Below are 22675 nucleotides of genomic sequence, written 5' to 3' on the forward strand. Positions count from 1 at the left end.
ATAAGAATAACTTAGAATTTACAAAACTTTCTAATCTAGTGTATTGAGTCTTATCACAACCCTCTGAAATAGGTAGGTTTTCCTCTGCTTTCTTCCCTTCCCCCACCTTTTTAAAAGGATGAGGAAATAGACTTAGAAAAGGTTAATCAATTTGTCCAAAGTCACAAAACTAGGTAGCTAGAGATTCAAGACTTCGGTTTTGTTTTTTTTTAATTCTCTGTCCATGCTTATCTATTAGCTGAAGTGAAAGTTTGTTAGTCATCCTTTTGTGGAAAGGTAGTTTAGTTGTAAAAGCTTAAAATGATGACTGGAAAAGAGAGTTTGAGCCTTTAAGATATATTTTATTCTTTCATCTGAAACATACACATAACTTGAAAGAAGTATGCACTTCCTCCTTTTCCCACCTGGTTTTCATCATAAGATCATAGATTTAGAGCTCAGAGACCATGAAGTCCAACTCCCTTATTTTGTAAATGATGAAACTGAGGCCTTAAGAGGTTAGTAACCTTGCACCACACTTCAGTAAATAAAGTAAGATGGTATTGGAATCCAGGATTCCAAGTTAGTGAGTGCCTTTTTTATTGAACCAAACAGGGATATGTGATTTATTTATCATTTAGGGTTTTCTTTGATTTAACATACTTTTTTTTTGCATTGCTATTAATCTTTTATGAATGAATTTTTATGCATAATTTTGAAATTATTTATTTTTTTCTTTCACCATTATGTAATGCCCTTGTTTGTTTGCTTTTTCCATTTTTGTTTCTAATTTGAAATTTATCAGATAGCATTGTAGTCATTTGTGGGGTTTTTTTTTTTTTTGGAAGTTTGAATTTCATGATATATTTTAGATAGACCTGTATATTTTACTCTAATTTTAGTTTAGATGAGACTTCTTAGAGGCAATATAACCTGTTGGTTAGAGTGTGGGATTTGGACTCAGGATGACCTAGGCTCAAATTCTACCTCTTACCTCTTAGCTGTGGAATTTTTAACAGGTCACTTAACCTTTCCAAACTTCTGACAACTGTTTAAGACTATTAAGTTTTAGACTAGGTTGCAGTCTAAATGAAAGTTCCTCCAGAAAAATGTCTTTGGCAAGACAAAGACATATTTCCTGTAGACAGCATATTGATGACTTTTTTTCCCTAGAGCCATCATGCTATTTTTTAAAATAAGAAAATTTTACACTGTTCACATTTATTGATATAAGTAGTCAGTTGGATGTTTTCTGTTAGGGAAAAAAAAGCACATGTAGGTAAAGAGACTTAATTCAACAAACTTTTGTTGAATGCCCCTGGTGAAGACACGATACCAGGCACTTTGTACCTAGTTTTTACACAGTCGACTTTTTAAAGACATTGATATGAAGTTTCAATTACAGGTATTGACTGGGCTCCCAAGAGCGATCGAATTGTAACTTGTGGTGCAGACCGTAATGCCTATGTCTGGAGTCAGAAAGATGGCATCTGGAAACCAACTCTGGTGATCCTGAGGATTAATCGTGCAGCCACCTTTGTAAAATGGTCTCCCCTGGAGAATAAATTTGCTGTAGGTAGCGGAGCTAGATTGATTTCTGTGTGCTACTTCGAGTCTGAAAATGACTGGTGAGTAATATTTAGAAATAATAAATGAGAACAAATTTGTAAAGGTTGTATATTCTGACCCATTTTTGTATTCTATATAATATCCTGAGGCTATAAAACAGTGTCTAGAAGTGGTATATGGAAAAGACTGAGTTTTCAATCTTGAAAATATTTCCTCTTTAAATTTGTAATAAACTCTGTTGAGATATTTTTCTTTGTGTGTGTGTGTGTGTGTGTGTGTGTGTGTGTGTGTATATATATATATATATATATATATATATATATAGAGAGAGAGAGAGAGAGAGAGAGAGAGAGAGAGAGAAATGATCAAGCCATACATACCTCCTTCTCTGAAAAACCATTCATTTGTGTATTTTGGTCTACAAGCTTGTTTTTATTTTCTAAAATTAGATCTCTCTTGTCTCATCATTCTTTTCAAACTACAATTTTATAACCCCTATGCTATTTACTTACACTAACACTTCTGTGTAATTTTTATAACAGTATATTTTCCCTTGCCCCCACATCTATCCTCTTAGACTTTAGGATTGATTCTTAATTGTTTTCCTAACCCATTTTGTATTAATATTTTATTTGTCATGTTAGTATGTAAACCATTTTAATGAAAACTCACTAGAATCTTGGAAACATAATTGTGAATGTTGTACTTTATAAATCATTTGAAACAGACAAAATAGAGAAATTTATGATATGTCTAAAGAACTTAATTTAATCATTCTCTCCTGTTTACTGTGATAAGAAAACAATTCTGTTCCATCTAACACACATTTAGATATGATGATAAATATCTTCCAACTTGAAATTAGTTTGTGGTAACCTGCAGTGTTTGTGTTTTAGCCAAAATTAGCAGTGTATTTTTAACATTCTTATCATTTCTGTTGTATTAAGGCACAGCCAAGGAAAAGATAAAAATTATATTCTTGCTTTTTTACAATACATTTCAAACTTTCAAAGTTTCCACTTATTGAGAAGGACTGAGTTATAAAATGTTTATCTTTTAAAAAGATTTAGGAGCAGCTAGGTGGTGCAGTGGATAGAGCACCAGCCCTGGAGTCAGAAGGACCTGAGTTCAAATGCAGCCTCAGACACTTAATAATTACCTAGCTGTGTGACCTTGGACAAGTCACTTAACCCCATTGCCTAAAATTAAAAAAAAATAAAAAGATTTAGGATTTTTTTTTTTAAGCACTATGTACAGAATGTTACCTTTCAGGAGATTTGCTTTATTGACTAGATAATTGTAATTGTAATTGTAATTAGCCATCAATTGTTCCTATACAAACTGAGAACTTTTAAAGCTACTTTTAGGTAAAAGATCCCTTATATAAATTTTTTCATTATGAATATGCATAATAAAGCTTTTCTTTTGCATATTCTCAGAAAGAAACTCACAACTCTGGTCTGAATTTTCAGATATTCCAGATTAGTGCGTTATGAATAAATAGGATTTGTTTTGGGGTTTTTTTGGATAACAGTGAAGGAAGTAATTTGAATATGCTTTTTTTTTTACCTTTTTGTGCATTCAGAAGCTTTTCCTAAATTGTAAAGTAATATTTTATAGAATCATAAAAGGTTAAAGCACTAAAAGGAATTTAGAGATCATTTTGTCCAACCTCTTCATTTAACACAGGGAGAAAGTATGGTCAAAAAAGGTGGTATTCTTTTGATCCAGCAATAGCACCACTAGGTCTATACCCTGAAGAGATCATGAAAAAGGGTGAAAACAAAAATATTGTACAAAAATATTCATAGCAGCTCTGTTTGTGTGGCAAAGAATTAGAAATTGAGTCAATATCCATCAATTGGGGAATGGCTGAACAAATTGTGGTATATGTATGTTATGGAACACCAGGAGGGATGGGATTTCAGAGAAGTCTGAAAAGAATAACATGAACTGATACTGAGCATAATGAGCAGAACCAGAAGAATATTGTACACCATAACAGCAGCATGGGGTTGATGATCAACCTTAATGGACTTGCTCATTTCATCAGTGCAAAAATCAGGAACAATTTTAGGGTATCTGCGATGGATAATATCATCTGTATCCAAAGAAAGAATTGTGGAATTTGAACAAAGACCAAAGATTATCACCTTTAATTTAAAAAGAAAGTTCTTATGTATTATGTAAGTTTTCTGTCTTTTACATTCTATTTTTTCCTTAAGGATATGATGTTTCTCTCAATACATTCAGTTTTGATTAATGTGTAGCATGAAAACAACAAGACTATCAGACTTGCCTTCTGTGGGGATGGGGGAAAGAAGTGAGTTTTGGAGGAGTAAATTGTGAAATTCAATAAAAAAGAAAAGGTAGTATTGATTTGCCTAGGTCACATGAGTTAGTGGTGGAACTAAAGACAAAGAACTTGATCTTGACTTCTAGTCTGTTGGTTTTTAAATTTATAATAACCTGCTGATTTACAGTATGAAGAATCATTACTTTTTAAGCAACAATCCAGGAACCTCAGATGTTGTTAGGAATTGTTAAGTATCTTGTTCATCACTGTTTTGCTTTAATTTAAAATATGTGCTTTGTGCTTTGCACTTTAATGCAACAGTTTGAGGGAATATAGAGTTTTGTTTACATGATAGTCATTTCCTGCTCTCAAAGCATCCAAACTAATTGGGGGAGACAACACATAAAAGAAAGTTCTATTATGGGACAGATCTTAATTATTTCCTTGAAAATAGAATTGTAGCTTGTTGGAAAATTATAAAATGGATTTGTAAGATTCAGATACCTTGTAAACTAATATGAAAATAAGAAAAGATAGTGAATCTTGCTACTTGAATGTCAGTCTTACTAATTTGTGCCTTCTTATCATATATGATTCTTATCCTTGCTCTTCAATATTCAGTTCACGGCCTCCTATAAATCCTTCACAGAGAGGCTATCTGGTGTTCTGGGACTTTCTTTTGCATCTCTCAGCTTTCATCTATTGATTATCCTTTGTTCTTACTGCATGATAGTTCTATATTTTTTGATAAATCATTATGCCATCTATCATGGCATACTGTTTTTCTTGGTAATCTGTTGAATCCTCTTCAGGGTGTCCCCCTCACATATGCCCCAGTGTCCTTTGCATGACCTGTAATTTTAATTCTGCTGAAACTGTAGGTCAGATCAGCTATGACCACCATTTAGCATCATCAGAATATTGCTGATATTAACAACCTAGACTTTGGTTTCAAGAAGTAAAAGAAATTTGCAGTTTACCAAAGGGAATTCAGCCTGCAATCTTTATTCTAGTCAACTCGGGGCTCTTTGTCATTTGCAGTGCTTTCCCCCATGTATCTTAATAGCTGAATGGATTATTGGGCTGTCCATCCAAGAATATAGTAGAAGAGCATTGACACCCGGCATTTTTTGCTTGCTTAGTTTTTCCAGTGTGGATACTGAAGCAATACTCAAAAGTGAATCTGGATTTTATTTGGAAGATTTTGCATTGTTTTGGGACTTGATTCAAATAGCATAATGTTGGCCATTGCTATCTATAAGAAATCTTGAGGGGCAGAGCCAAGGAGGGAACCAAGATAGCAACAGGAGAAAAGCCTCTCCTAGGTGCTCTCCAAAATATTTCAAAAATCTTAAAATTAGGACTCTAACTAAATTTTTGAGAAATAGAACCCATAGAAAGATCCATTGAGGCAATTCTCTAGCCCTAGGTAACCTGGAAAATATTGGAAAAACTCCGTTCCACAGTGTTAGTGGGGCGGCCCACTAGAATGAAGTAACTTCAGCCTCCTGGGAACAGCCCCAGAGCACCTGGGAGCTGGGGTTCTTGGAAGCAGAAGCAGTTTCCTGACCTGCACCTTGGGGAGCACTGGGCACAACTTGGGGTTCAGCAGGGAGACTTCTGCCAGAGCAAATCCAAAGCCCAGGCAGCAGTCAGCATGGTCAGCACAGTCAGGGCAGTCAGCGCACCCAGATCCAGGAAACAGAAGCAGGAGCCTCCATACAACTATAGCTCACAGAAGGTAGGGAAGTAGCAAGAAACTTCCAAGGTCTGTCCTCTGTCCATGGATCAGGACTCTGGGGCCCTGACCACATTCAGATCGTGGTCGCAGTCTAGGGCCCCCCCCCCCCCATGGAACAGGGACATCCTACCCCAGTCCCATGACAGAGGGGTATGCTTGTGGTCATTCATAGACCAGGAGCGCAGTCAAAGCCTCACACAAAGGTCCTTGGGGGGGGGGTGGCCCAATAATAGTCAAAAGCTTAGAAAGTACCCCCAAACCAGGCATGGGCTGGGGGGGATGAGTAAACAGAGAAAAAAGAGGAACTGGACCATTGACAAATACTTTGTCTATGATCCCAAGGAGGATCAAAATACTCAATCTGAAGATGAGGAAGTTGGGCTCAGGCTATGACAAGAGTTCAAAAAATATTTTGAAAATCAAGTAAGGGAGAGAGAAGAAAAATTGGGAAAAGAAATGAAAGAGATACAAGAAAACCACGAAAATGAATTCAGCAGCTTAGTCAAGGAGATCCAAAAAGATGTTGAAGAAAATAACATGTTAAAAAGCAGCTTAGATCAAATGGATAAAACAGTTCAAAAAGTTATTGAGGAGAAGAATGCTTTAAAAAGCAGAATTGGCCAGATGGAAAAGGAGATTAAAAACTCTCTGAGGAAAACAAATCCTTCAGATGTAGAATGGAGCTAAAGGAAGCTGATGACTTTACTAGAAATCAAGACACTAAAAGAATGAAAAATTAGAAGAAAATGTGAGACATCTCATTGAAAAAACCAACTCATCTGGAAAACAGATTCAGGAAAGATAATTTTAAAATAATTGGGATATCTGAAAACCATGATCAGGAAAAGAGCCTAGACCTCATTTTTAAAGAATTCCTACAGGGAAATTGCCCTGATATCCTAGAAGCAGAGGGCAAAATAGAAATTGAGAGAATCCACCTATCTCCCTCAGAAAGAAATAAAAAAAAAACCCAACCCCCAGGAATATTATAGCCAAGTTTCAGAAAAACAAGCCCTGGAATATCATAGCCAAGTTGCAGAACTCCAAAGTTAAAGAGAAAATATTACAAGCAGCAAGAACACAATTCAAATACCGTGGAGCTGCAGTCAGGATCGCACAGGATTTAGCAGCAAATACATTAAGAGCTTGTAGGACTTGGAATATAATATTCTGGAAGGCAAAAGAGCTTGGAATACAATCGAGAATCAGGAAAACTGAACATCCTCTTCCAGGGGAAAAAAGTTGGACTTTCAGTGAACCAGGGGAATTTCAAATGTTCCTGTTGAAATGACCAGCACTGAACAGAAAGTTTGACCTTCAAATACAGGACTCAGGTGGAGCATAGGGAGCAAGAGAAGGGTAAATTATGAGGGACTTACTGATGTGATGAACTGTATATATATTCCTGCATAGAAAAATGATGTTGATAATGCTCATATGAGCTTCCTCATTTGGTAGAGCAGGTAGAAGGAGCTTTTATAGATGAAGCACAGGAGAGAGCTGAATTTGAAGATATAATATATTGTAAAAATGGAGTCAATGCTAAAAGGGAAATGTACTAAGTGTAAGACAAAGGAGAGGTGGAATAGGCTTTTCATTTCATATAAATATTTCATATAAAAGACTTTATGCAGTGAGCTTTTGCAATGATATACAAGGGGGGAAAGGTGAGGGAGAATGAGGGAACTTCCATTCTTATCAGAAATGGCTCAGAAAAGAAAACAGCATGCATACTCAATAGGGTATGGACATCTGGAATATGGAGGAGAGAAGAGGGATGGGGAGGGGGGAAGAGGCGGGGATGTGGGTAATGGAGGAGAGAGTAGATCATGGGAGATAATAGTCAGAGATAACACACTATCGTTTTTACTTTTTTGCAAGATGCTGGGATTGGGTGGCCTGTCTGGGACCATAGGGCCAGGTGTTTGCTGGGTCTCTGAGGGTAGTATGTGGGCTTGGGGGCCTTTTGGCCCCAGGGCCAGTACTTTGTCTGCTGCACCACTCGGCTGCCCTACAACACATTTTGGAAGATAGATAGGGTGAAGGGAGAGAGAGAATATTGTATATGGTAGTAGGGAGGAATGAATGGGGGTAGTTACAGTCAGTGGTGGCAACTGTGGAAAAATATGGAGATGGCTTCTGTGATGGATTTAAGATGAAGAATGAAATCCACCTGAGACAGAGCTGATGGTATCAGAACACAGACTGAAACACATTTTTTTCTTTCTTTTTTTGTGGGGGAGGGGGTATTATGTTTGCTCTTAAACAAGAATATTTTAGCAATGTATAAAGAAATGTGGAGTTTGAACAGAATCCAAAGACTATTTACCTTTAAGATAGGATTTCTTTCTCATCACATTCAACTTGGATCAATGTATACCATGAAAACAATGTAAAGACTAACAGAAAATCTCCCTCATTTGTACTAGCATGAACCTATTCTGTGACAATGACTTGTCACAGTTCCCATTTAATGCCTTGTTAATTATTAACAGTCAGGGGTGGTTAGGTGGTGCAGTGGATAAAGCACCGGCCCTGGAGTCAGGAGTACTTGGGTTCAAATCTGGCCTCAGATACTTAATAATTACCTAGCTGTGTGGCCTTGGGCAAGCCACTTAACCCCATTTGCTTTGCAAAAAAAAAAAAATTATTATTATTAACAGTCAGTTGTATATATTTCAGATGTGTATATTTCTGGACCTAGACAATGTGAGAATTAGTTTTGCTTAATTATGTATATTTGTAATAAAAGTATTCTTCCCATTCCCCACCTATCCCAATTGGAAAGAGATGGTTGGAAAGGAGAGAAAAATATTTTTGTTAATTAAAAAGATTAATTTATAAAAAGATGTGAAAGTTGTCTCTATTGTTGCATCTTTCAAATAAACATGATTTTAATATATTCATAGGAGACACTGGAAGAGAATTGTAAGGCATATCAAGTGTTGTTTATAGACAGCAAATATAAATATGTTGAAATCTTGTCATCTCTCTCTAAACTTTTCAATCATTAGTATGACTTTAAAGTTGTAATATATGGTGGAAAACTTGACCTGGAGTCAGAACAATCCGAATTCGAATTCAGCCTCATATCCTTCCCATCTCTGTGACCCTAGGCAAGTAATTTAATCTGTTTGCCTTAATTTCCTCTATTCTAAAAGCCTCTACTTCCCAAGATTGTGAGCATCAAATGAGAATATTTGTAAAATGCTTGTTCTTTTTCCCTTAACCTCCCCTTCATATTTTCATCAGGGAAGCCCTTGATACATGTGTGGATTATTCATCTCTATTTTTTGGGGTGCCATTTCTGTTTTCTCCTGTAGGACTTAACTTCCCTCAGGACTAGGGTAAATATATTTGTAGACAGCCTGATATCAGGGACTATATTGTCAGGATCCAAATTTTGGGTCCAATATCACTGATAAAAAGTAACTTGTTAGAACTCTTGGCACATCTTCTGTTTGTTTTCTGTTGATTGTCTTCTTTCTACATCTTTAAATGCTCTCAGCATGATCTGTCTTAATTGAGTCTCATCAAGTTTTCAATAAACTTGTTTTGCCACTGGCCTGCAAATGGCTCTGAAGCACTTTTTATGTGCCAGGCATTAATTATGCGAAGTGCTAGAGATACCAAGAAGGACAAAAACAGTCCCTACCTTAAGAGCTTGTTTTAATGGTAGTTCATATAAATATGAACAATACTGTTCTAATTTTTCACTGTCTTCTTCCATGTAGATTTTTAGATTAGTTTATATTTCCCTTGGCTGCCATCTCTTTACTTGGTAAGGGATCAGATATTTATTAACTGATGTATTTTCTAATATCTTTTGGTCCCTTTACCATGGTGGTTAGTTTACATGCTAATCTCTTTAGTAAGTAAATCCTTGTGAATTTATACTCTTACCCATTTCTCCTTTTTAATGTCAACAGCTTGTTTAGATCAGGTTGGAGTTGTACATCACATTTTCTTTTTATTTAAAAATCATATCAACTTTGATCTTTCCTGTAACAAGTCATTGTTCTAACTCGAGATTTGACAGCTAATCTGAAAATTATAGCCAGTCATTTTCTGTTAGAATTTAATTAAATTGATTTTATGATGTTATTTGGTGCTCATCATATTCAGCACTTGCTGACAACCTTGAATAAAATATTTCTGAAGACATGTTTGATGCAAAGTGAAATCGGCAGAACCATGAGAACCAATTTATACACTAGACAGATATCTGCAGGCCACTTAGGAATTGTCATCAACACAATGACTAATCACAGTGCAAATGTGAAATTCATTTTTAGGTGTTATCTGCTCAGTAGATTTATATAATATTTAAGAGCTATGATTTGACATCTCTTGGTATGTATATATAAACTGTCACTTTTTTTTGGCTTTAGGTGGGTGAGCAAACACATAAAAAAACCAATTCGTTCTACTGTCCTTAGTTTGGATTGGCACCCCAACAACGTTTTGCTGGCTGCTGGATCTTGTGACTTCAAATGCAGGTGAGAAATAAAAACTAAATTTGAAGTACAGATTTCAAATGGACTCACTAGGTATTAATTTATTTGTATTTTCAAACTTTAAACAAAGTTGAGAAGTAGTAACATAATAGATTGGGACTCAAATTCCTTCATGCTTATATTTGCTTTTAGTGTTTTCCTGTTAATATTCAGAAAATATGGGTCATAAAAAGTTTTGACATATTCTTTCTAAAATGACATCCCTGGCGGTAATCTTTGTGATATAACATCTATCATATTAAAAATTAACAAAATGTAGCATAACTATTATTTGAATTTGGTAATAGTTTGCAGAATTCACACTAATACAATTTTTAAACTTGATCAATATATCACTGACAAAGAAGCAAGAAATTTTTTGAGTTTTTCACTTCTATGAAAAACAAAGTTATTTGGGATATCTAATGGTAGAAAAGACATGAGGAATCCTGTAGGCTCATGAAGAAAAAGGCAATATCATTCTTCGAGCATTATTATTTGGAAAGAATATTTGTTAAATATTTTAAGTCTGATTTAACAGCAGGGAATTGAGTGAACATCAATTAAGTGGTGAATTTTGTTTTAACAAAGAGCTATAAAGTCAAATTTAAGAATCCTTCCTAGAGCTTGAATGTCATCTGGTGTCATAAATTTTGATTTGTTCCTATAGTATGTTCAACTACCATTGTTTGTGGTATGCCACATAATGTTATATCTTCTCTGGAAATTGAAAATAGGTATTGCTGAGAAAGAGAATAGCCATACCTCCACAATTCTATTAGAACAGATCTAAAAATATGATTATCAGAATAGAGTTTAGTTCACATTATATGGCAATTACAGAATAACACATGTGATTCAAAGTATAACAAAGAAGCTTTTATCCTTTGAAATATATGGCCGTTTAAATAGAGTTTATTCCATTTGAGTTATCTCAACTAGTTCATTATCATTCTTTCATCATAGTTTAAGGTAAAATTGGTTCAGTCTCTGACTTAATGACTATTCCTGCTTTCCACTGGCTTTCACTGTTGAGGTAGAGGGGGACTGGTGGACTTTTTTTTTTTTTTGCAGTAGTTCAGGTATTAGGAAGTAAGGGCCAAGAATAGAGTGGTAACAGTGAAAATAGAAAGGGATGAATTTAATGGATTACTGAGAAACAATAGAGAGGAAAAATGCATCAAAGATGACTCCAGTGTTCAGAAGTTGAGTTAGTGAAAGAATGATAGAAACAGGGAAGTTGGCCCAGGAGTAGGTTTGGGGGAAAACCTGTTTCAGTGTGACAATTGATTTTTAGGTCATATACAAATGAAGACATTAATTTGGACAATCAGAGCTTTGAGGCTTGTGCTCAGGAGAAAGTTTATGAATCAAGTTTTAGGTTCAAGAACCTGGCTTTCAATTTCCTTATCTTTAAAAATGAAAGAATTAGACTCAGTTTCTGAGGTCCCTTCCATCTCTAATCTATGATGATCTAAACTTTGAGAGTGGGTGAATTCTTACAATGTAGGGAAAAAAACACACTGAGCCATGAAGAGTACAGCCATTTAAATGTGAAATGGAAGTGGAAGGGAGTGGAGTTATTCTCCAACATTTCACTTTTTTATCTTCTGTCTGTTATACAGATATACTTGTTCATGTGATCTGCCCTTAAGTTTTGGATTCCTTTGTCAATTTCTTTGTTTTTTAAAACTTGAAAATTGATAAGGAGTTTCGTCTTTATATATGGGTTAGAAATTTAATGTGTCTGATTCATCTTCTGTAAAATAACTAGAAATTCTTGAAGGCAATTAAATCATGTTTCTGCGAAGTCTTACCTTTTCTAGTTTAAATATCCCTACTTTTAACCAAACCTTTCTTGTCACCTGGTACTTTGGACATTTGCCGTGAGAGTAGTATACTGTGGAATTATTTAGTGTTTTAATTTGAAATTATGAATATATATATATTTTTTCCAGGTAATTCATGTTAACTCACAACTTTCGCTGTTAAATCTGATTTTGAATGTAATTATCATTTTTCCAAGTATTAGGATACTTACTCCTTTTTTTCAGTTATTCCTGAATTTTTTGAGTATGTGTGTGTTCTTCAGCAACACTTCAAGGACCCTTAAATTGTTAGCCCCTCCTCCAAGGCAAAGCCCTCCCAGCCTCCTCTTCTTCCCTCTCCCCCAACAATTAAGTGGTCTTTGAAAGTCGATGTGGTCCAAAAACTAAAGGAATTTCCATCCATATTCTTGGGTAGTTATCTAATATATAATTGAAGATCTTCTAGTTAAAGGAAATCTGTTACATCCCAAGACATTCCATTCTGCTAATGGTTAGGGAAAGGAACTGGACCTTTGATTTTCATGAATGGAGAGAATCCCTGTAGAAGGAAACTCTAATCATCTACTGCTGCAGTTATACATCTTAAAAAGTTGTCTAGAGAACAGATTAAGTTACCTATTTGGGCCTACACAACCCTTAGGTGTCAGAGTTGGAATTTGAACTCAGGTTTTCCTGACTTCAAGATTACTTCTTTACTGCTGCCAGTCTACTTTTGAATGGCTCCTAATTGTTAGGAAATTTTTCCTGAATTTCAGGCAGAATGTGCCTTTCTGCAACTTATTGCTTTAAGTTCTGCCCTCTGGACACAAACAAAACAAGTCTAACTTTACGTTTTTATCCTTAAAATATGTGATACTGTCTTGTTTCTCTTCTCTCTGCCTTCCCCCCCAGATCTTCTGTAATTAGCTAGAAAAGGGCAATGAGGTAGTACACTGGCCTAGGGATCAGGAGGATGGGAGTTTGAATCCAGCCTCAGACACTTAATAATTACTTTTTGTATCCTTCGGGAAGTCACTTAATCTGGACTGCCTCACATCCAGGGCCATCTCCAGTTGTCCTGATTCATATCTGGCCACTGGATCCAGATGGCTCTGGAGGAGAAAGTGAGGCTGGTGACTCAGCACAGCTCCCCTCACTCAAATCCAATCATGTATTTGTCATGGCTTCACTTCCTTGATGTCATGGTCTTCTTCAAGAATGAAGGACAAACATCATCATCATCATTATCATCATCAATCTAGGCTAAGCATCCTGAGTTCCTTGTTAGTTCATACTCTTCCTGGGATTTTTTTCCCCACATTTCACAAGTTGTCGAACTTCTACAAATGGGGCAACAAGAACTGAAGGCAGTACTGCAAATGTGGTCTGACCAGGAGAGAGTGAAGTGGTACTGTTACTTCCTTCATTCTGGACACGAAGTTCAAGTTAGTATTTTTGGCTGCTATGTAACACTAGTGAGTGACAGCATGATTTAGTGTCTAGGTAGTCAGCTTATTTGGAATGATCTGACTTTGTGACCAAAAATTTTGCAAGTTACTTAACCTCTTAGTGCCCAGGTAACTCTCTTTAAGATTTAAAATGCATTGAACTTGCTGATCTGCACTTGTGGAAAGCCTGGAATGACTTGTTTTTAATGAAGGAATATTGGCTGTCAGTGTTTATTGCTGTCATTTCCAAATGCTCAAAAAGGATCTTTTTAATAATATGTTAGAATACACTCTCCAGTATCAAAGATCTTTGGCAACAATTACATCTACCAGATTTTTCAGTGCCCTGGCATTTAGTATATCCAGGCCTACTGTCTTGAACTCATTGAGGGAAGTTAGGTGCTTTCTTACTGTCTTCTTATTTAATATACAATTTTATCCATTCTTCCCAATATAGAGATTATTCTATCTTTTCTTTGTCATATGTTATCATAGTCTCACATCTCTGAACCACCCTTGTAATCCTTTCCAAACTTATTCCTGGATAACAAACACAGCCCATCTCCATGTCATAGCCAAAAGTTTCTCCAGCTAAGACTTACTGGATCTTTCCCTGCTGGCATCTTGACCAAAAGTCCAAGTTCACCTTCCTGTTAACAGTGAAATTGTTCTGGTTCTTTAGAAGGATGGAGGGGTGTGGGAGTTAGCAGGATATAAGGATAAATATATCTATATAAAAATATAGGTATTTGGACATGGTAAAGACCTTGGAATAAGGAGAAGAGATTGAAATGTAATAATCTCACCACTTACTATGTCATAGTTACTTAGTCTCCTTGTGCCTAAATTGTCCCATCTGTAAAATGGTAATTCTAATACTCTGTCTTGTGTATTGTTGTGAGTTAAATGCTTTGTAAACCTTTTTAAAACATTACATAAATTGAGTTCATTAGATTTGTTCTTTTTTATTTGTAGTTTTTTTTTTTTTCCCATTCTCTAGAGTTTTTTCTGCCTACATTAAAGAAGTTGATGAAAAGCCAGCAAGTACTCCATGGGGTACTAAGATGCCTTTTGGACAACTGATGTCAGAGTTTGGTGGTACCGGAAGTGGTGGTTGGGTCCATGGGGTTAGTTTTTCTGCCAGTGGGAATCGCCTCGCTTGGGTCAGCCATGATAGTACTGTGTCAGTTGCTGATGCCTCCAAAAACATGATGTAAGTGTTTTTTCTTAAAAACCACAAAACAAAATATAAAATGTCTTCCATTTCTGAAGTCTTTTCTCCTTTGTGGAAATGAGATATGAAGAAGAAAGTTGTAACAGGTTACTTTGGGTTAATCAACTGAGCTATCATATATCAGTTTAAAATTAAAGAAATATAATGCGACCTTAAATTTGGAAATTTTTGTTAACTGAACAGGTCTCTTGAGACAATTGTGCTAGGTAACAGCAAACTTTTTTTTTTTTTAGATTTTTTGCAAGGCAATGGGGTTAAGTGGCTTGCCCAAGGCCACACGGCTAGATGATTATTAAGTGTCTGAGGCCAGATTTGAACTCAGGTACTCCTGACTCCAAGGCCAGTGCTCTATCCACTGTGCCACCTAGCCACCCCTGTGTGCCACCTAGCCACTCCAACAGCAAACTTTGAAGTGTTTCTAAATGTGGCCTTGCAAAAAGGTTGTGTACCTATAGCCTGAAACAATGTCTAGTGGAAAAACTGTTGAAAATTCCTTTGAGAAATTGCCTGGTTTGGTACTGCTTCCCTCAAAATAGTCAGTTTAGTCTATTAATTTTAATTCCATACATCTTCCTTTCTGCTACACTGATTCTTAAAGACTTTTTGGGGGGATTTTTGCAAGATAATGGGGTTAAGTGACTTGCCCAAGGTCACACAGCTAGGTAATTATTAAGTATCTGAGACCAGATTTAAACTCAGGTCCTCCTGACTCCAGGGCTGGCGCTCTATCCACTGTGCCACCACCTAGCTGTCCCTCTTATAAGACTTTCAATATCATCTATTGTGTTCATTAAAAAGGATGTAATTTTTTGCCCTATTTAGTTAGTGAATATTCAACATTCCCATTAATTTGGACCCATTTAGTAATTTCCAAAATTTTTTTGCTAATTTCTCTGTGATATATTGGAACAATTTGAGTTGTAATGAGCCTGCTTGTTATTTAAGTTCTCTATAACTTGAATTAATGTTTATGTATTTATTGGGGAATTGAAAAAAAACAATTCAGTCAGTCATTTCTCCTCTTATCAGTTTTTTCCTTATCTTGATAAATACAGATTTCCGAGGGAGTCTGAAGTTATCTGAGTTTTCATTTTAATTATAATTAATTAAATTGATATATATAATCACTGGAAATCAGTTTTCAGGGTAACTTTAGCTCCCTCTACTGGCGCAGTAATGATATAGCTTCAAATTTGAGTTTCTTTCCCCCCCCTTAACTAGATTAAGGGGTTTTTTTATACTTCTCAAAAAGGTCATGATGTTATAGTATTTGTATTGTAGTAGATTTTATTCATCTTGATTCAGGTGGTTTTGATAAGAGTATGAATTGTACTTTTTTCATAGCTTTTGATACAAAATTTCATATAGTAAAAATCTGATGTCACAGTGAATATAAAAGTAGAATATTAATCTAGCACCTATCACTAACTTTTTAAAATGATCTTTAAGAATGTACCCTCTTTGGAGTAAAATAACATGACTTATCCTCAATCCACAAACTTTCATTAAATACCTGATATATATGCAAGGTACCATGCTAGGTAATATAAGATTAGTCTTTTCTGTCATGGAGTTTATACAGCCAAAGATACATGAAAATGATTAAATTACAAATACAAATAAGTGGTCCAAATAGGTGTCATTTATATTTAATGAAGTAAGTAGCCATTTTTATCTAGCATAATCAGGAAACAATTCTTAGAAAGAGAAATTAGGTTGGCATGATGGGATAGTTAGGATTCAAGTAGGGAAAAGGACATTTCAAGAAGAGTGAACAGGATGAATAAAACTAAAATGATAGAAAAACATTTAGTATTTTTAGAATAAATTTAGAGTGAATAGGCCAGTTTAGCTGGTACAGAGGGTTCCTTTATAGAAGAGGTAAATAAAATGCTGCAATGTTCTTAACAGTTTGAATTTTATCTTTTAGGTGATGGGAAATCATTGGAAGGGCACTGAACCTAAAGTCAGAAAGACCTGGATTTAAATCCTGCCTCAGATACTGTCTTTCTGGCTTTGAGCAAGTCCCTTAACCTTTCTGGACTTTGGTTTGCTTAGCTGTAACCTTAAGGGTTCAGATTTGATGGCTTCTGGTGGCTTCAAACTCTAAATCCCTATAATTCCAAGAAAGTCACTATAGGATACATCTAGTTCATAATTTGTTATTCTTTAAAGTGTTGATATTTTGACTCAACATAGCTGTGTCCTGGGAGCCCCTGAGAGATAGGTTCTTTGTCATCTTGTATATCTGTAAAGAAGCTATGTAACAGTTTGAGTTCTTGTTTAATAAGTACTCTTATGTTCAGGGTTTCACAGCTGAAAACAGAGTTCCTCCCACTCCTGAGTGTGTCGTTTGTCTCTGAGAATAGCGTGGTGGCTGCTGTAAGTATCTCTTTTCATTTTTTTGTTGTGGCACTCTGTGGTTTTTCAGCAAGAGAATAATGCATACATTATGAAGCTGTTCACAATGCATAAAAGCCCTTTAGAGAAAATTGTGTTTGCTTTTAATAGTGAAAAATGTTAAAAATGAATGTGCTACTTAGCAGTCAACTAGATGTGAAATGGCATCTTCCATGGTCTTAATAATGTCTTGTTTCAGGGCCATGACTGCTGCCCAATGCTGTTTAATTATGATGATCGTGGCTCCTTGACCTTTGTCTCCAAGTTAGACATTCCAAAACAGAGTATCCAACGCAACATCTCTGCCATGGAACGTTTCCGCAACATGGACAAGAGAGCCACGACTGAGGATCGCAACACTGCTCTAGACACGCTACACCAAAACAGTATCACGTAGGTGCTAATCATCAAGGGTCATTAGAAGTTAGCCTCTAGCTCTTTCAAACTCCAAGGATAGAAATTTTTAAACAGTTGCATTATAACCTCCTTAGAGAGGTTGTCATGTGCACTATTTCTCCATCGTCCCACCTCATACCTTTCAAACAAGCAGACATACTAAACAAGAGACATACTAAGAGTCTGAATTTCCTTTATTCCTTGATTTTTCCCTTAGTTTTTCAAGTTATAGTGATTAACTACAATGATTTTGAGTTTTAAAAGGCAGAACCAATTCATTTCAAAGATTGTGAAAGATATGCAGGAAAATTTTAAGGCCATATAACCCATCAGCATGATTTAACTTTGTCAAATATTTTTCAGAGCCATAGTAAATGCTTAAAAGCTTCAGTCCAGTGTGTCATGAGTTTGTTCACTGTGAAACAATGCTTCCATCTTCTATTTTGGCTATGTCTTTTAGTTCATTATTCTGATGGGTGAGGCTTAGTGTGGTGTAGAGGATAGAGAGCTAGACTCAGAGCCAGGAAGACCAAGATTCATGCCCTCCTCAGACACATACTTCTTGTGTAACCTTGGCAAGTTATTTAATTTCTGAATACTCTAATGCAGTTCTCTAAGACTGAAAGTTACAGAGAAGATGCTTGACTGCGTGGGCAAAGGGAATTTTCTCACCTATGTCCCTAAGGCCACTGAAATTGTGGATCTAATCCTGAACCCTTATGTTTTTAAGAGTGCAGTTTTTTAAAAATGATAAAATCCTTTCCGATGGAAATAGCTATTCTCTTTTCTTTTTTTTTTTTAAGTTTAAACTGTGCCTGGATGAAGATAGGTTCCAAAGCTTATAAAGAAGAAAGATTATTTTTGAGCTCTGCAATTACTTTTCTGATCAATGAACTCAAGGATGAATTCTTTCTTTTCTTATTTGGAATTGGTGACACTGTCTTTACTGGTGAAATTTTTGATATAAATGGCCACAAACTCAGTAGGTTTAAAATTTATTATGAGTACATTTAGGATGATTGTGTATGTTTTGAACCATACTGTTTATATTCAGTGAACTGGCTTTCAGTAATACTTCAATTTGCCTTTTAGAGTAATTACTCAACATTTATACAGTCCTACTATTAGAAAGCATTTTCTTCATATACATTATGTCATTTGAGTTTCTTGGCAATCTGGTAAATTGTTCAAGTATTATTGTCCCATTTTATAGATGGAAGAGAGCTTCAGAAAGATAATTTGCCCAATATGACAGCTGTTGAGGAGCAGAACCAGGACTTGAACTTGGGCCTTTTGACTACAAATCAATCTGAACTTCTAAAATCTATTTAAAATATTGTTAAATTTGCTAAATTTCTGTGATCTTACCCTTGTCCCAAACTCTGGCATTTTAGATAGCATATGAAATAGATTATCATAGTTCTTTAGGTCATTTAGTAAATTCTTTGGCAGACTTGTAGGAAATTTACTTCCTCTAGCACTTCTGCCTCTTATTTCAAGGAGACAAGCCCTGAGGTAATTCATTGGAGCCAGCTATTCATAAATCCATGAAACACAACTTAAAATGAACTTTGCCTCTTTTCAGTATTTTTGTCAGAGACCTGAGAGCAAAAATATTGAGTTGTTCCCTCAGTCAAATTGCTGCAAACCAGTTTGGATGGAAGACTTGATATTCTAAAGTTGATGGATAGCTTATTCACTTGAGCAGCCATAAAATTTGACCTGCTATAGGATAGATTGGACAGCCATAGATCACTGCTACATTATTAGTGTTCCCTGAAGTCCCTCATTTTATTCTTCCTTTTTCAGCCAAGTGTCTATTTATGAAGTAGACAAGCAAGACTGCCGCAAATTTTGCACCACTGGCATTGATGGAGCAATGACAATTTGGGATTTCAAGGTATTCTTTGTTTTTAATAATAGATTTTGTGTGTATAATGGTAGTAGTAGTAGTAGAAATGAGAAGCTAACATTTATATGACAGTTTTAACTATGTGAAGCAACATTAACTGTATTTGAAACCAAGTAAAAATTTTCTAATGTATATAATAGAAACACACAGTGTTCAGTTAAAAGCTTTAAGATAAATCCTTTAGTAATTAGGAATCTCTCTAATCCTCATTCTCTCATTGGAAAAAAGAATTTATTTATAATGCATATATTATCTAAGTTAAATAAATGAACATGTCTCATATATATATATATATTTGCATTTCTGTTTGGCTATGTTTGATTTCTCTAATATTAAAATAACTAGAATATTTTCATAACCTGACTGCTGACCTGTATACTTGCATGATATTTACCTTTATTTCCAGGGAGATTTTCATCTTCGAATTTAGAAAACAGAGACAAGAGTATAAATAAATTTCTAGGCAGAAACACAAAGTATTTTTCTACCATCTTCTCCTTCTTTATCATTTACTTTCCTCTCAGAGAGACTCAAATAACCCTATATTTAATTATCTGTACAGGACATTGGATGATATTTTAGTCCCATCTCAAATGTCTTCAATTCATCCTTCTACAATTCTTTAGGACAAATTTATTCCAATTCTTCACTACAAACTAGAAAATGCCTGAGGGTGGGAGAGGGAGGCAGCTTTTGGCTTTAGGGGAATGGGAGAGTAGAAAGAACTGGATCAGTAAACAGATCTTTATCAAGTGTAAGGGACTGGGGTCAACACTGGGGGAAATACAGAGAAGCATTAGAGAACTCACCTTTTCCTAGGAGCTTGAAGTATATACCTGATTTGTGTACAGATATGTAGAGGCATGTATCTCTAGAAGTTTCTATGGATGTGTAAAATATATAAAAATTCATGCATAGTGTGTTTTCCAAGAGACAGACATGCAAAAGAAAAAGGATAATCCACACTAGTAGTTTATGATGATAAGTACCAGACACTACTGTCCGTTAAGTGCTCTAAGAGTTCAGCATAAGGAAAGAACAGAATGAACTAGGATAGTCAGGAAAAGCTTCATAACAGAAGTAGGTCTTGAACTAGGCCTGGAGTATGATTCTCTAATGAAACAAAATGGAAGCAGTCATTCCAGAAAGAGGGAACTAACAACTTGAGCATAGGAAAAAAGGTAATAATATTCAAGGTCTTTTGGGGGACACTAGTCTTGTTGGGCCAAAGGGACCTTAAGAGAAGTGAGAGAGTGCCTTTTTACCATTTTTTACCCTTTGATGGTCTTAAGTTTAAGACCCAGCTTAAATTCTGTCTTATCTTTTTGGAGCCTATTCAAATGCTTCACCAGCCTCAGCTTTGCCTTACCCCCCAACAGCTAAAGTGTCTTTCTCTGATCTGATCTCTTACTTGGTTTTACATTTCTTTTATAGATATGACATCTTCTAATTTGTATTCTTTACCATGTCTCATTTAACCATTAAGGATAAGGGTAGGGCGGCTTGGTGATGCAGTGGATAGAGCACCGGCCCTGGAGTCAGGAATACCTGAGTTCAAATCCAGCCTCAGACACTGAATAATTACCTAGCTGTGTGGCCTTGGGCAAGCCACTTAACCCCATTGCCTTGCAAAAAAAAAAAAAGGATAAGCTTTAGCTGTTGTCTCTCTCCTAGTCCTTAACATTGCATTTACAATGTAAGGCTAAAGAGTGTAGACATAATTCTGTATAAGGAGTTATCTAAGAACCTATTTGAAGATTTTTTTTTCCCAGATCACCACTGTAAGCCAAGTTAATTTATTTTTCCTTTTCTCTCCAGACTTTAGAGTCTTCAATCCAGGGATTACGAATCATGTGAAGCTATATTTCCATTCTCTAGCATGACAGACACTTGACAGAATGCAGCTCCAGCATTTGCATGAAGATGGGAAAGACCCTACACAAGTCAAAACTGGGAAAATATTCCTTACAGATGTTTTGTTTTTGTTTTTTGAACATAATTGGTAAATGTATTGGTTTTAAAAAAATCAGCAGTGATGTCTTTTTGATTGGCTATTTCATTCCATTCTTGACCAAAGCTGCTCTTTAAGTAGTTTATTGTGAAAAATTGTCACACTAAATTAAAGGGGGGAGTATGTAAATTGTCTGCTAGAAAAAAATAAAAAAAATACAGGAAGTATTTGTTGTGATTTTGTTAAAAACAAATTTATTATTTTACAATGAAGTATAAACTGTTTTGTTTTTTCCATCCCATTTCCTCACATTCCACTGTGGAGGAAAAAAAGGAGAAAAACCAAAGCATGTGTGTTACGTATATTAAAAAATAATTCCCATACTGACCGTATCCAAAATATATATATATATCTCAATATGCCTAAGACCTTGAGTCTCATCATCTCTATGTCAGGAGACAGGTAGCCTGTTTTTCAAAGTTTCTGGAATTATGATTGGTCATTGTGGTTACCAGAGTTCTTATGTCTTTCAAGTTGTTGTCTTTACAGTGTTATTACATAAAATGTTCTGGTTCACCCCAGTCTGCATAAATTCATACCAATCTTCCAGAATTCTTTGAAACTATATCCCTTCATCATTTCTGGGTTTGTTTGTTTTTTGCAAGGCAGTGGGGTTAAGTGGCTTACCCAAGGCCACACAGCTAGGTAATTAAATGTCTGAGGCCAGATTTGAAGTCAGGCACTCCTGACTCCAGGGCTGGTACTCTATCCACTGCACCACCTAGCTGCCCCCCTTTATTATTTCTTAAAGCAAATGCTTTTTCCTAGTTCTTTGGGGAAAAAAAAGCTGGTACAAATTTTATACATACAAATGCATAGAGGGAGAATTTGTATTTGTGTGTATGTGATTGAAAAGTTGAGGGACTTGTCAACATTCACATGTTCATCTTTTGTTTTCCAAAAAGATCAATAATATCAGTGTTGGAGCAAAATAGTGGAAAATGAATTATGTCTTTACTTGTATGTGAATTAGGTTTGAATGAGGCAGAATTGTGCAAAATTGGCAGCCTCACTTTCTCTTCCAGCATTATTAAAGTCAACAGCAAGACATAAGTCAGGATGATAGCAGTGGTCTGGGTCTTGGTGTCTTCCATGTCTGGCCAAACTAACTTTCTATAGTGCCTACTTCAGCTGCTTTTATAGCAGTTGGGACGAATTGTCTTCAGCTGCTCATCCAAACCAGGAGAAGTCTTCACATGCTTGGGATAGACATCTCTAATTTGCTGACAAGTTTGAGATCTGATGGTTATCCTCAACCTGGGATAGACAGTAAAAACTGGAGTGTGACAGCTGCACATCAGTCACAGGTGGAAACTAAAGAGTAATAAGCAGCTCTGAAAAGGATTCAGCTAGCTCTCACACCAGAAGCACTAGTCCTCACCGAG

At 35.7% G+C, this 22675-nt stretch overlaps 1 protein-coding gene across 1 annotated transcript in view; it reads left to right on the plus strand.

Moving 5' to 3' along the window:
- The window catches only part of ARPC1A (actin related protein 2/3 complex subunit 1A), a 36491-nt gene extending 15009 nt beyond the window's left edge, over nucleotides 1–21482 (plus strand). The window contains exons 4-10 of the mRNA XM_074207076.1: nucleotides 1385–1607; nucleotides 9977–10084; nucleotides 14338–14550; nucleotides 16878–16953; nucleotides 17171–17364; nucleotides 19177–19267; nucleotides 21098–21482. Coding sequence (XP_074063177.1) covers nucleotides 1385–1607; nucleotides 9977–10084; nucleotides 14338–14550; nucleotides 16878–16953; nucleotides 17171–17364; nucleotides 19177–19267; nucleotides 21098–21136 — 944 coding nt within the window. The 3' untranslated portion in view covers nucleotides 21137–21482. The remainder of the gene's footprint in view (nucleotides 1–1384; nucleotides 1608–9976; nucleotides 10085–14337; nucleotides 14551–16877; nucleotides 16954–17170; nucleotides 17365–19176; nucleotides 19268–21097) is intronic.
- Nucleotides 21483–22675: the final 1193 nt, after the last annotated feature.

This window comes from Macrotis lagotis, chromosome X, assembly GCF_037893015.1.
Source record: "Macrotis lagotis isolate mMagLag1 chromosome X, bilby.v1.9.chrom.fasta, whole genome shotgun sequence".
Taxonomy (NCBI): domain Eukaryota; kingdom Metazoa; phylum Chordata; class Mammalia; order Peramelemorphia; family Peramelidae; genus Macrotis; species Macrotis lagotis.